The sequence below is a fragment of the Rhipicephalus sanguineus genome, chromosome 8, assembly GCF_013339695.2.
Source record: "Rhipicephalus sanguineus isolate Rsan-2018 chromosome 8, BIME_Rsan_1.4, whole genome shotgun sequence".
Taxonomy (NCBI): domain Eukaryota; kingdom Metazoa; phylum Arthropoda; class Arachnida; order Ixodida; family Ixodidae; genus Rhipicephalus; species Rhipicephalus sanguineus.
Window position 1 is genome coordinate 165814640 of NC_051183.1, and position 12980 is coordinate 165827619.

The 12980-nt window shown below is 51.6% G+C and overlaps 1 protein-coding gene across 3 annotated transcripts in view; it reads right to left on the reverse strand.

The window, feature by feature from the left end:
- The window catches only part of LOC119402460 (tumor susceptibility gene 101 protein), a 255350-nt gene that overhangs the window by 130908 nt on the left and 111462 nt on the right, over nt 1–12980 (reverse strand). For all 3 annotated transcript variants that reach the window (XM_049418650.1, XM_037669616.2, XM_037669615.2), the window contains exon 10: nt 8881–9014. In XM_049418650.1, the coding sequence (XP_049274607.1) occupies nt 8881–9014 (134 nt within the window). The remainder of the gene's footprint in view (nt 1–8880; nt 9015–12980) is intronic.

A 12980-nucleotide genomic window follows, 5' to 3' on the forward strand; every position in this document is an offset into this window, starting at 1 on the left:
GTGACTTGATCCTCGAGCACGTTCAGGGCATATTGGCATGGGTTCGTATCCGGCGGTGTCGCTTTCTCCGACGATAGGGTTATCGACTTGTGTAGTGTCGGCAACACGGCGCGACTGAGGACAACGAACACACTCAACCCATGCCACACAAGAACCCCTTTATTCCGGTGACAGTCGTATTTATATATGTCAGAGGTGGCGCCATCTCTTGATGACAGTTGAACATAACTAAAGTCACCTAGTGTCGACCTTCGACACTACATCTACTCCTCCCTAAATATATACATATTTACACAAAATAATTACAAAAAGAGTCAATGTTCGCATCATGGTACATTATACATAGTCCTGAAATCTCGCGGGTTGTCTTCGGTTTCTTGCGGACCTACGAAGAGGTGGTGGCTCACCAGCCGGTTCGGTGCCAACAACTGGAGCACAATCACCATCACCATTCACTGGAGCACTATCACCATCACCATCCACTGGAGCACTATCACCATCACGATCATCATCATTAGGAGCAGGGTGCTGGTGAAGCTCAGAGGAGAGAGTCGGTTTGCCAGGCGTCGGTGGACTTCGCACAGTGTCGTGGGAGTGTCCTTTGTCATTCCATATTAGCGCATGGTGCGGCAGGGCTTCCTTGGGAACTGCAGTCAATTGAGAGGCATTCCACGTGCGACCATCTTCCAGGCAGAAGGACCAGCGTCCTATTCGCTTGAGAATTTTCAAAGGAGGTCCAAAAGTGGGAGTGCCTTTCGGACCAGGGACTGGCTTCTTGACCCTCACGTACTTTCCAACTTGGAACTTGGGTACTCGGGCAGCTCTCCGTCGGTCAACATAATCCTTGCTTTTAAGCTGGCGCTCTTTCACCCTCTTCCGAAGTGAGGACATCTCCTGAGCGGGATCTGCGAAGAAGTTTGCAGTGGGATAGCCAATGACGTCCAAGGATGTCCTCATGTGCCGGCTATGTAGAAGCACTGCCGGAGAGAGTCCAGTGGTACTGTGAGGAGTGGCTCTGTAGATTCCCAAGTACTCTGTAACAGTATTTTTTATTGGGCGCTGCTCCAGTATTGCCAACTGAATGTATGATTTGAGGACACGGTTAAACCTTTCGACCTGTCCGTTGGCTTGGGGGTGATATACAGCCGAAAAGCTGTGCCTGATACCTCTGTCTTGAAGAAAGGACTCGAATTCTTGAGATGTAAACTGTGGTCCGTGATCCGAGACGAGTTCAACCGGATAGCCTTCCCGTGCAAATATCGACAAGAGGAAGTCAAGCACTGTACGGGAGGAGGCTTCACGACAGAAAGCTATTTCCGGCCACTTTGAGAAGTAATCGACTACAGAGATGACAAAACGACAGTCAGCTGATGCACGCTCAAATGGCCCAACAACATCAATAGCTATCTTGCTCCAAGGCCGGTCGGGAAGAGCTACTGGCTGCAGTGGAGTGGGGTAGCTCTTAACACTCTTGTCTGCAGCTTGGCAGGTTGCGCAGCTGTGGATAGCACTCTCAACCTGCTTGTCCAGACCTGGCCACCAGTACTTTTCGCGAAGACGTTGCTTTGTCTTCACTATTCCCGGGTGTGATTCATGGGCTAGTTGAACAAATGTAGCTGTGAGCTTGGCTGGAACTACAACGCGTTCTGAGCGCATCAACAGGCCGTCCACTACTGACAGTTCCTCTCGCACATCATAGTAAGGTCTTAGTTCAGGTGACAATGTTTTCTTGGTTGGCCATGTAGTCTGAACGCATTGTGCAACCTGCTGGAGCTTGCAATCCTCGGCTGTGGCAATACGGAGATCATTGATATGGACTGAAGACGTTACGATGGACACTATTTCTTCTTCAATCTTAAGGCCGTCTTCTGTGCCTGGGACAGGAAGCCGGGACAAAGCGTCTGCTACTTTGTTGTGTTCCCCACGCCGGAACTGTACAACGAAGTTGTAACGCAGCAACCGAGCAGTCCACCTTGCAATGCGAAGTGGTCGTTGTCCTGTGCTTTGTGTTGACAGCAAGGATACGAGGGCCTGGTGATCTGTTACCAAAGTGAATGATCGTCCCCAGAGGTAAATGTGCCATTTCTCGCATGCCCATAGGCAGGCCAGGGCCTCGCGTTCTCCTGTCGAGTACTTCCGTTCTGTCTCTGTTAAGGTTCGTGATGCGAATGCAACGGTTCGAATGGATGGACCGTCAACTTGTTGCAGTACTGCACCCAGGCCATATGCAGACGCGTCTGTGGCTACAATAACTGGGAGCGCTGGGTCGAACATTCGCAGAACTCTTCTCGATGCAAGAAGTTCCTTTACCTTTGTAAAGCTTTGTTCAGCAGCAAGATCCCATTCAAAATGAACGTCCTTGCGAAGTAGCCTACGCATAGGTTCTACCTCTTCGGCAAGGTTGGGAATAAACTTGGCATAATACTCCACAAGACCAAGAAATGAACGCAGCATGCCTACATCTGTGGGGGTGGAAGCATGTACAATTGCGTCAACTTTTGCTTGAAGGGGTGCTATTCCTTCTGCGCTGACATGATGGCCAAGAAATGATAGCTCTGATGCATTAAAGATGCACTTATCATTGAGTTTGAATCCAGCTTCGGAGATGCGCAGCAGAACTTGCTCCAGGTTTCTCACATGCTCTGACTCTGTCCTGCCGAAGATGATGATATCGTCTATGTAGCAGAGGACCCCCTTGCAACCATGCAGGATTGCAGTCATGAGTTGCTGAAATGCGGCTGGAGCAGACGCCAATCCGAAGCACACTCTTTTAAACCGGAAAAGGCCGTCGTGCGTAATGAAAGCCGTAAGGTCTCTGCTGTCCGGATGAAGGGTAACTTGGTAATATGCAGAGGCCAAGTCGAGCTTTGAGAAGTAACGTGCACCATTAAGAGAGTGCAGCAGCTCTTCCGTATGAGGCAGGGGAAAGCTATCAACTACAATTGCTTTGTTGGGCTCTCTGAGGTCAACGCATAGGCGGATGCTGTCATCTTTCTTGCGGACGACAACTATAGGAGAGATCCATTCAGAGGCGTTAGCCCTTTCAATTACATCATCGGAGAGGAGCCGCTGAAGCTGGTCGCTAACTGGCTTGCGCAGGGAAAGTGGGAGGCGTCTCAGCTTCTGCACCACTGGAGGGACTGACGGCTTCATTTTGACCTGATGCTGGACGCCTTTGGCCAGGCCAAGGCCCGGTGAAAACAAATGTGAAAACTTAGCCCATAACAGAGGTGGCATATCGAACTTCGGCGGGCTTGCAGGAACTGCGCCGCCCGTATGCGCAGATGTTGCTGTTTTCTGACTCATGGTCTCTGAAGCTTCGGCAGCCGTGCACAGGCAGCGTAGCTGCGCGCCCACAATGTGCAGTCCTAAAGCTTGCACCGCGTCCAGACCCAGAAGAGAAGTTCCTCCGGGGGTGACATGAATGGCTATCACGGCTGTTTCCCTTTTAAACGAGATGCTTGCTTTAAACTGGCCCAGTACGGGGATCTTCCGGCGTTGGAAGTCCAACAATGTAAGGGCAGAGCTGGTCAACTGAACCCCTTCAAACATGTTTCGAAATTCTTGTTCCCGTATAATTGACACAGCTGATCCCGTGTCGACCAAGAACTTAGCAACGCGCGGTTCTGAGCTCGAGGCGACTGGCGTGACTACGACATCAATGTAGACGCCCTTGCGCTTGTCTTCGTGAACAGTCAGTAGGCTAATGACATCTGATGCATCTTGTTCAGGAACTACTTCTTGGATGTGAGTCGGGCGTTGTCCTTGTGCTCTGTGTGAGCTACGACACACTCGCATAAAGTGGCCACGGCGGCCGCATGCGAAGCAGGTTCTACCGCGAGCGGGGCATGCCGTCGGTTCACAGTGACGTGTGCCGCAATTACCACAAGCCTGCGTATTTTTGCTGTACTGAACATCGGCAGCGTTGGTATCTGAAGATGGCGAGCTCGTTTGACGAGCGTGCGGCAAGCTAGGGCAGCTCTGATAAAGGGGGCGTGCCTCGTTGTTGTACCGGCGACTATCGCGCGTGCTTTGTTCGGAAGCGTCATACTGACGTGGATGTTGGCGTGTGATGCGCTCAACGGAATTAGAAAAAGCTTCCGACTGCAGCTGGGCTCGCTCGCTGAGTAGCGCAATTTCAACGGCACGGTCGAACGTCAACGTGTCACCTTCCAAGAGCAACCGTGATCGCAACTGCGGGGATGCAACTCCGGTAACGAACTGATCGCACATATTATCGTTGGCTTGCTCGGCGAAATCGCAAGAGGCTGCCAGTTCACGAAGCGCGAGGCCGAAGTCGGGGATGGACTCACCATGTAGCTGACGGCGCTCTCGGAAGTGATGTCGTTCTAGGCGAATGTTGCGCGCGCCGGCGAAATGTCGTTCCAGAATCTCGCGGGCCGCGTCGTATACGTCTGGGAGACTCGTCGCTGCTGCTTCTTGCTTGGAGGGCACGCCACGGTCTTTGACTTCACCGGTTGAGGTAGCGGCGGCGGCCAACGGCTCAGTCGTCGGTAGCTGGGGTGCGGTGGGCGTCGGTGGAAGCGCATCGAAAATACGTTGTCCTTCCGGGCCCAGGCAGTGCAACAGCAGGGCTCGACGGCGGGGCGCAGGCAGGTCGGCCGCTCCAGACGCGAGAAGAAAATTCTCGAAGAGGCGTATCCAGCGGGTCCATGGTATGGCTGGAGTGCCCGGGGCGGCGAGAAAGGGGGGCGGCGGCGAAAGCGCGGCGGAAGCCATCGCGGTGTGATCGAAAACCTCGTCGCCAGATTGTAGTGTCGGCAACACGGCGCGACTGAGGACAACGAACACACTCAACCCATGCCACACAAGAACCCCTTTATTCCGGTGACAGTCGTATTTATATATGTCAGAGGTGGCGCCATCTCTTGGTGACAGTTGAACATAACTAAAGTCACCTAGTGTCGACCTTCGACACTACAACTTGGTTCTTAGGTCGATGACGGCGCCGTGGTCACTTAGGAAGTCCATTCCAAGTATCACATCCCTGGAGCAGTTTTGTAGGATTACTAAGCTCGCAGGATAAGTCCGGTTGTTGATGGTGACTCTCGCCGTGCAGACACCAATCGGCGTTATGAGATGGCCTCCAGCGGTCCTGATCTCGGGGCCTTCCCAAGCAGTCCTAACTTTCTTCAGCTTTGCTGCGAACGGCCCACTGATGACGGAATAATCGGCTCCAGTATCGACGAGAGCGGTGACGTTGTGGCCGTCGATCTGAACGTCGAGGTCGCTAGTCCGCCGTCTTGCGTTGCGGTTATGTCGCGGCGTCGGGTCACGGCTACGTCGGTTTGTTCCGCTGCTTCCGCGTTGCGTCGTTAGGTCTACTTTGGTCCGCGAGGTTTCGTCGTCAGGGGTCTGTCTGCTTCGCTTCGTGTTCTGAAGGTCTCGTCGCGTTGTCGTCGGCGGCGGCCGCGGAGGATATTCGGCATTTCGTCGTACAGCAACCGCACCTCCATCGGTTGCTGCCCTTAGTTTCCCGGATACGGGCTAGGCGACCGGCCCCGGCTTGGGCCAGTGTTCTGCCGGCGGTGTGGTGACATGTAGCGGCCCGGCGACGGCGAGCGGGAAGGTCGTCGTTCTTGCCACTGTGTTCCGGTGAGGTAGTCGTCGATGTCGCGAGGCCGTTCGCCTGGCTGCGGGCGCGGCGCGTTGACGGCGAATCCTCGTAGCCCCATCTGTCGGTACTGACAGCGGCGGTACGTGTGGCCGGCCTCCCCGCAGTGGTAGCAGAGCGGGCGGTTGTCAGGGGCGCGCCAGACGTCGGTCTTCCTCGGCGTGTATCGCTGGCCGGCTGGCGGGCGGTATGATGTCGGTGGTGGCGGCGGTGGTGCCTGGCGGGGGAACTGCTGGGGTGGCGCAGCGTCTTGACGTGGGCGAGGAGGGGGGGCGTTGCGTCGGGCTGCAGCAGCATAGCTCATGGCTTGCAGCTGCGGCGGTGTCGGCTGAGGAACACCCAGTGACTGTGTGATTTCCTCGCGAACAACGTCAGCAATCGACGTAACTTCTGGCTGTGCAAACGGCGCAAGCTTTCGCAGCTCCTCTCGCACGATGGCTCGGATCGTTTCGCGGAAGTCGTCGGAGCCGAGGCCATGAACAGCTGCGCTGTCTTGAAATGCGCGGCGATTGTACTGCCGGGTGCGCATCTCGAGCGTCTTCTCGATGGTCGTTGCTTCCGAAACGAATTCTTGGACTGTCGATGGGGGGTTCCGCATCAGCCCGGCGAAGAGCTCCTGTTTGACTCCTCGCATAAGAAAGCGGACCTTCTTGTCCTCGGGCATGACAGGGTCTGCATGACGGAACAGCCTTGTCATCTCTTCCGTGAAGAGCGCCACGTTTTCGTTCGGCATCTGCACGCGGGTCTCGAGCAGAGCCTCAGCACGCTCTTTCCTGACGACGCTCGTGAATGTCGCAAGGAACCTGGTCCGAAAGATATCCCACGTTGTCAGGCTTCGCTCTTAGTTCTCGAACCAGGTCCGAGCGGCGTCTTCCAAAGCGAAATAGACATGCCGTAGCTTGTCTTCGCTGGTCCAGGCATTAAAAACGGCGACTCGGTCGTAGGCTTCGAGCCAGCTTTCCGGGTCTTCGAACGACGATCCGCGGAAGGTTGGCGGCTCCTTGGGAGTCCGGAGAAGGATCGGTGCGGGCGGCACAGCGTCTGTCATCGTCGCTGTGGTCGATGTCAGGATCTTTGTTTGCCGGGTCTTTTCAGGTAGAGGCCCGTGCTCTGGCGGTAGACCTTGTTGCCTGCGGCTTGCTCGATGATCCGGGTTTTCTTTGCCGTCGTCCTCCTCGCGGTTTGGGCTTGGGTCAGCGCTTCGCGGGGGCGTCCGGATCATGGAAGAAGCAGCACCTCCACCAGATGTCACGTGGTCGTGACGTCGACGAAGACAACAGTCAGCACGTCCGAGGTGAAACTGTTTATTTGGCCGAACTTGTGGCCGAGAAACTGAGAACTAGAACTACAGCAATACACGCTGTACAATGATAGCGGCGAACAGGGCGTCGTCCGTCGATCAACTGACAAGCGGTCAAGCGCGTCGGCTTTTATACAGGCGCTATGGAACTTTCCAGCAATATCGCTGGTGACGGCGTTATCTCTCGACAAAGCTGGAACATTCACGTGCGGCGCGCAACCTTAACAAAACGATCTACTAAAATCGTGAAGCTTCTCGAACACTGCTTCGCGGCCAGCGTCGAGCGTTGATAACCGTCCTTGCTGGTCAAACTCGAACGCATCAAAATAAAAGAAGAAGCGGGCGTGGCATTAGATGTCACGTGGTCGTGACGTCGACGAAGACAACAGTCAGCACGTCCGAGGTGAAACTGTTTATTTGGCCGAACTTGTGGCCGAGAAACTGAGAACTAGAACTACAGCAATACACGCTGTACAATCATAGCGGCGAACAGGGCGTCGTCCGTCGATCAACTGACAAGCGGTCAAGCGCGTCGGCTTTTATACAGGCGCTATGGAACTTTCCAGCAATATCGCTGGTGACGGCGTTATCTCTCGACAAAGCTGGAACATTCACGTGCGGCGCACAACCTTAACAAAACGATCTACTAAAATCGTGAAGCTTCTCGAACACTGCTTCGCGGCCAGCGTCGAGCGTTGATAACCGTCCTTGCTGGTCAAACTCAAACGCATCAAAATAAAAGAAGAAGCGGGCGTGGCAATATATATGTGTTCGCACGAAATAAACGCTCATGTTGTTAGCCAGCGCAAAGTCCTGTCTGTCTTTCTAGTCCCGTGTGCTCGCGCTGTTTCTGAATTCGTTCTTGTAGACACGACGGACACTGACTTACAACTCCAAAGGAGTCAGGGCTCATCGTGTCTACTATGTGTCTCTATCTGTGCATTTCTTAGTGCTGCGCCCAAAAAGTTTCATCACATAACTTTTCAATATAAAACTGACATGCCCCTAAGTTTCCGATTAGAAAGAGAGAAGAGACCTGTACAATATGCCTTCACATAATGGCAAATTTATTCTCCTGGCAGTTCATTTTCTGCAGTGATCTAGTTTCCGTGCCTTTATGATTCTTCTGGACACGTCTTACTCACGTGCCTATTCAAGGGTTGTTACCAAGGGAAGCTCGATCTATACAGAGCTGCTTGAGATTGTCAGCAAGCAAGTCTTCAAGGCTCCTATATTTTCCCCTTTTCGACATGCAGCTGAACATCTCCCCTTTATTTGCCCTACTCACAGTCACAGGCCTCGGGCATTCAAAAAAATGACTTGATATAGCTATCTTCAGTGTGCAAAATAACTTTCCTCTTGAAGCGGCACATCACCAATCCGCCTTTAATTTTCCTGTGCTGCCCTCAGCCGTTTTGGTAGGGGCAACTGCCAAAATGGATGCCTCCGAGATCAAGAGGTCTTTCGAGACTTTCCCCGCAAGGGGAAGGGTCCTTTGTTGGGAAGTAGCTCACGAAATGAAGCACGCAAGAAATGTGCTCTGTCACCATTTTACGATGGCAATGACCCCTCTGATGGGATGCTGTTGTCAACGGGGTTTTCGTTTTCTACCCGATTCTGATGCACAGACAATTTTACGACTCGTTTTATTGAAAAGACGACGTGCATCAGATTCAATGTTTTTAAAGGTGAGAATAAAGATTAGCTAACACCTCGTCCAGTTAAGTGCTTGGCTGTCATTTTTTAAAATAATTTAATCTAGTACCACCCTTGAAATTTCATGCTGCCGTCTGTAACCATTTCTTGGGCAAGACTGAGCGCCACTGCCTGTATTCTTAGTTTTTCGATTATAGTACAATGTTTTTGCATGGCCTCCCAAAGTTGCATAATCGGGGTTGCACAATGAGCACTGCATTATTCTAAATGAGCACAGTGCAACACTCACTGCTTGTAGAGCGGCGCGGTAGTGACGACTGCCTCGTCAACGTTGATGCTTCCTTGATTCTCAACCTTGCGTATGAGCTCCTTCAGCTCTTCGTTGCGCTCACGCAGGTTCTGCAGGTTTGCCTCCAGCTCCGCCTGTAGCAGCACGCCAGAACTTATTTGTTGGATTTGTTTATTTATTTTATTTTTCAAAATGCTTGCATGCCTCAGATGAGGCATTGTTTAAGGGAGAGAGTATTTAAAAGTAAGTGTCCATTATACATTGAATACACACAAACAGTAATGGGAACTGAGGAACTAAAACAGTTATTCCATGCAGCATTAGTAAAAATGCAACATACACTCACCCAAAGTGTTTTCTATGAACTCACACAATCAAGCAAAATTATAGTGTTATGTGTCAATATTAAGGTTTGCAATGCAAAAAACATGACAATACTGTGCTAAAACAATACCATTGTAAAAAAACAGTGCAAATAACATGCAAAACACGGTGGGATAATGCAAGACAAATTGTCACAGACAAATTGTCCAACCTTAGTTAAACAAACACAGATACAGTAAAAGCTCGTTAATTCGACTCTCGTTAATTCGGAAAATCGGTTAATTCGGACACGTCATCTGGTCCCTGTAAATATACGCATCACTCTATGAGACTGGGCGCTCGTTATTTCGGACAGATTTGACCGCAAATCGGATAATTCGGCGACTTTCGGGCCGCTGGCGAGGCTCAAAAACGAAAAAAGAACTATTCGGAACAAAAGTGAAGCTCAAACGCAGCATCGCCATGGACATCAATTATCGACTTGGCTTGGATTGAGACTGGTTGAACGCCTTTTTTTCGCGTGTGGGTTTTGTTGCTTTGTTCCCGTTGGTGTGCTGCATCGTTGATCGCCGATTTATCGAGGAACGTTTCAGTACGGCTCCTTTAGCTTGATCGTTGCTGGTGCTTTTGTGCTGACTTCTCGTGCGACCGCACTCTCCGCCGATGGCAACGCCGGCGAAGCGGCCCAAGTACGAGGCCAAGGACTTCACCACCAAAGTAGAAATTTTGCGTGCTCTGAATAACGGGCTCTCCCGACAAGAAGTGATGAAGAGTGATGAAAGGGGATCCTTCAATCGGCGGCAAGAAGCAAGGAACGAGTAACCGTACTTTTATCCCCCAACGTGACGGGAACAGAGCGCTTTCTGCTTCTCGTTATCGGAAAGGTTCAAAGGCCACGCTGCTTTAAGAACATCAACAATCTTCCCGTGGATTACCGTGCCAACCGAAAAGCGTGGATGACGGGTGAAACTTTTGCGGTACTGCAGACATCATGCGAGCTGCTGAGCACCTTGAAGGGCTCAGAAAAATTGCGTCCGCGCGAATTTCTGCTCGAAAACAAACAAGCATCCGCGATTACTTTGTTATGTAAAGGTATGTTGAAAAAACTCGTGCATTTATTGTGTTTATTTCGGCCATTCGATAATTCGGACATTCGGTTAATTCGGACATTTTTTCCGGTCCCTAGAAATCCGAATTAACGAGCTTTTACTGTATGACCAAGTTTTGTAGGTGATGCTTTATTCCAATGGAGTATTCTCCTGCTATAAGGGCCTCTGAAACTAGTTCAGCATTGATGCAATGCTATGCAGCCGAGGCCGAGAAACCATCGTGGGATGCTTTCTGCTCATCAGCACTGAGGCCGCAAAAGCAGCAAGCTCGTCTATCTGCTTACACGAGTGAAGCTTGCATGTTGATGGAAAGCATAGTGCGACACAACATAAACCGCTTGCCAGTCAAGGGGAAATGTGTCAATGTGACCAAAATATTTCATTTTTCAGTTTATTATATTTATATATATTATATATATTATAGGCCTGTTTTTACATTGCGGTGAAAATACGCAGCAGAAATAGAGAAGAAAGCACTTTACTATTGTGCTGCCATCAAAAATTGAAGTAATCGTGCTTGAGAACATGCGAATCTGGCGCAGTTGCCTTGGCACAGTACTATCTTGGCATCCTTGCAAAGAGGAGAGATTTGAGTTCAAGATAGCTAGCTGCAGTGCTGCATTACTCTCATGAAAAATAAACCCAGCTCTATTCTGAGTTCCGTGTTCTCAGCTCCGAGCCCATTTTCTTTCAGTGCTGTTTTTTCAGCTTTCATTTTTTATGCAGTGGCTGTCAATCATCTCTGAGCCATTTCACAACAAAGATGAAATCATTCCATTCTTTGCAATTGAATTCTGAAATATCGGTGAGCACCTACCATAAAGCTTTCACGTTTGCCTGCACAGCGTACAGATTTTTATATTGTCACGTGGTCGTGACGTCGACGAACACAGCAGTCGGCGTTTGTAGGATGAAACTGTTTATTTGGCCGAACTTGTGGCCGGAAAATGAGAACTAGAACTACAGCAATGCACGCTGCACAATGATAGCGGCGAACAGGGCGTCGTCCGTCGATCAACTGACAAGCGGTGAAGCGTGTCGGCATTTAAACATGTGCCGTCGAATATTCCAGCGTTATCGCTGGCTGTCGTGCAAATTCTAGAATAAGCTCGGGTGTGCGCGTCTTGCGCGCAATCTTAACAAAATGATCTACAATGATCGCGAAGGTTCTCGAACAACGAGGCGCGGTTCGCGCTGAGCGTTGCTGACAGTCTTTGTGGCCGAAAACCGAATACAGCAAAAGTGATAAAGAAACGCACGTGGCAATGGCCCCCTCTGAAAAAGCATCGTCCCGATGCTTAAAACAGAACAGGCCAATGCATGCAACAATAAATAACAAGAATAGAGCAACAAAGTACAATAAACAATAAGCACAAGAAAGAAAGCACAATAATAAAGCAAAATCACAGTCCTCAGATTCGCTAACGTGCGTAATATGGTTTGAGGCGCACGACATGGATGACTTCAGGTCGTGCACGGCGCCGCTGAGAGTTCGTAATGCCGTCAGGGACAACCTCGTAGTCGAGTGCGCCAAGGCGTCGAAGTACCCTGTACGGTCCGAAGTATCGTCGAAGAAGCTTCTCACTAAGTCCCCGTCGGCGTATTGGCGTCCATATCCATACTCGGTCACCGGGTTGGTATTCCATGTGGCGTCGTCGAAGAATGTAGCGGCGGCTGTCAGTCGTCTGCTGCTTCTTGATCCGTAGGCGGGCGAGCTGTCGTGCTTCTTCGGCGCGCTCTAAGTAAGCGGCGGCGTCGAGATTTTCTTCGTCGGTGACGTTGGGTAGCATGGCGTCGAGCGTCATCGCCGGGCTTCTTCCGTAGACCAACTTGTACGGCGTCATCTGCGTCGTTTCTTGGACGGCCGTGTTGTAAGCGAAGGTCACGTACAGAAGGATGGCGTCCTACGTCTTGTGCTCAACGTCGACGTACATGGCCAGCATGTCGGCGATGGTCTTATTTAGGCGCTCGGTGAGGCCATTGGTCTGTGGATGGTAGGCGGTGGTGCGGCGGTGGCTCGTCTCGCTGTATTTGAAGATCGCCTGAGTTAGGTCCGCCGTTAAGGCGGTACCTCTGTCTGTTATGAGGACCTCTGGGGCGCCATGACGCAAGACGATGTGCTCCACGAAGAACTTGGCTACCTCGGCGGCACTGCCTTTGGGCAAGGCCTTTGTCTCGGCGTAACGGGTGAGGTAGTCAGTTGCTACGACGATCCACTTGTTGCCGGAAGTCGACGTCGGGAACGGCCCCAGTAGGTCCATCCCGATTTGCTGGAACGGCCGGTGAGGTGGTTCGATTGGCTGCAGAAGCCCCGCTGGCCTAGTCGGCGGTGTCTTCAGTCGCTGGCAATCTCGGCAAGTCTTAACGTAGTGGGCGACGTCGGCAGGAAGGCGTGGCCAGTAGTATTTTTCCTGTATCCTCGCGAGCATGCGGGAAAAGCCGAGGTGGCCCGCCGTCGGGTCGTCGTGCAGGGCCTGCAGAACCTCTGGTCGCAGTGCCGAAGGTACAACGATGAGGTAGTCGGCCCAGGCCGGAGAGAAGTTCTTCTTTACGAGGACGTCGTTTTTCAAGAAAAATGATGCCAATCCCCGCCTGAATACTTTTGGAACAACGGTGGTCCTGCCCTTGAGGTATTCCACAAGGCCCCTGAGTTCCGGGTCGGCTTGC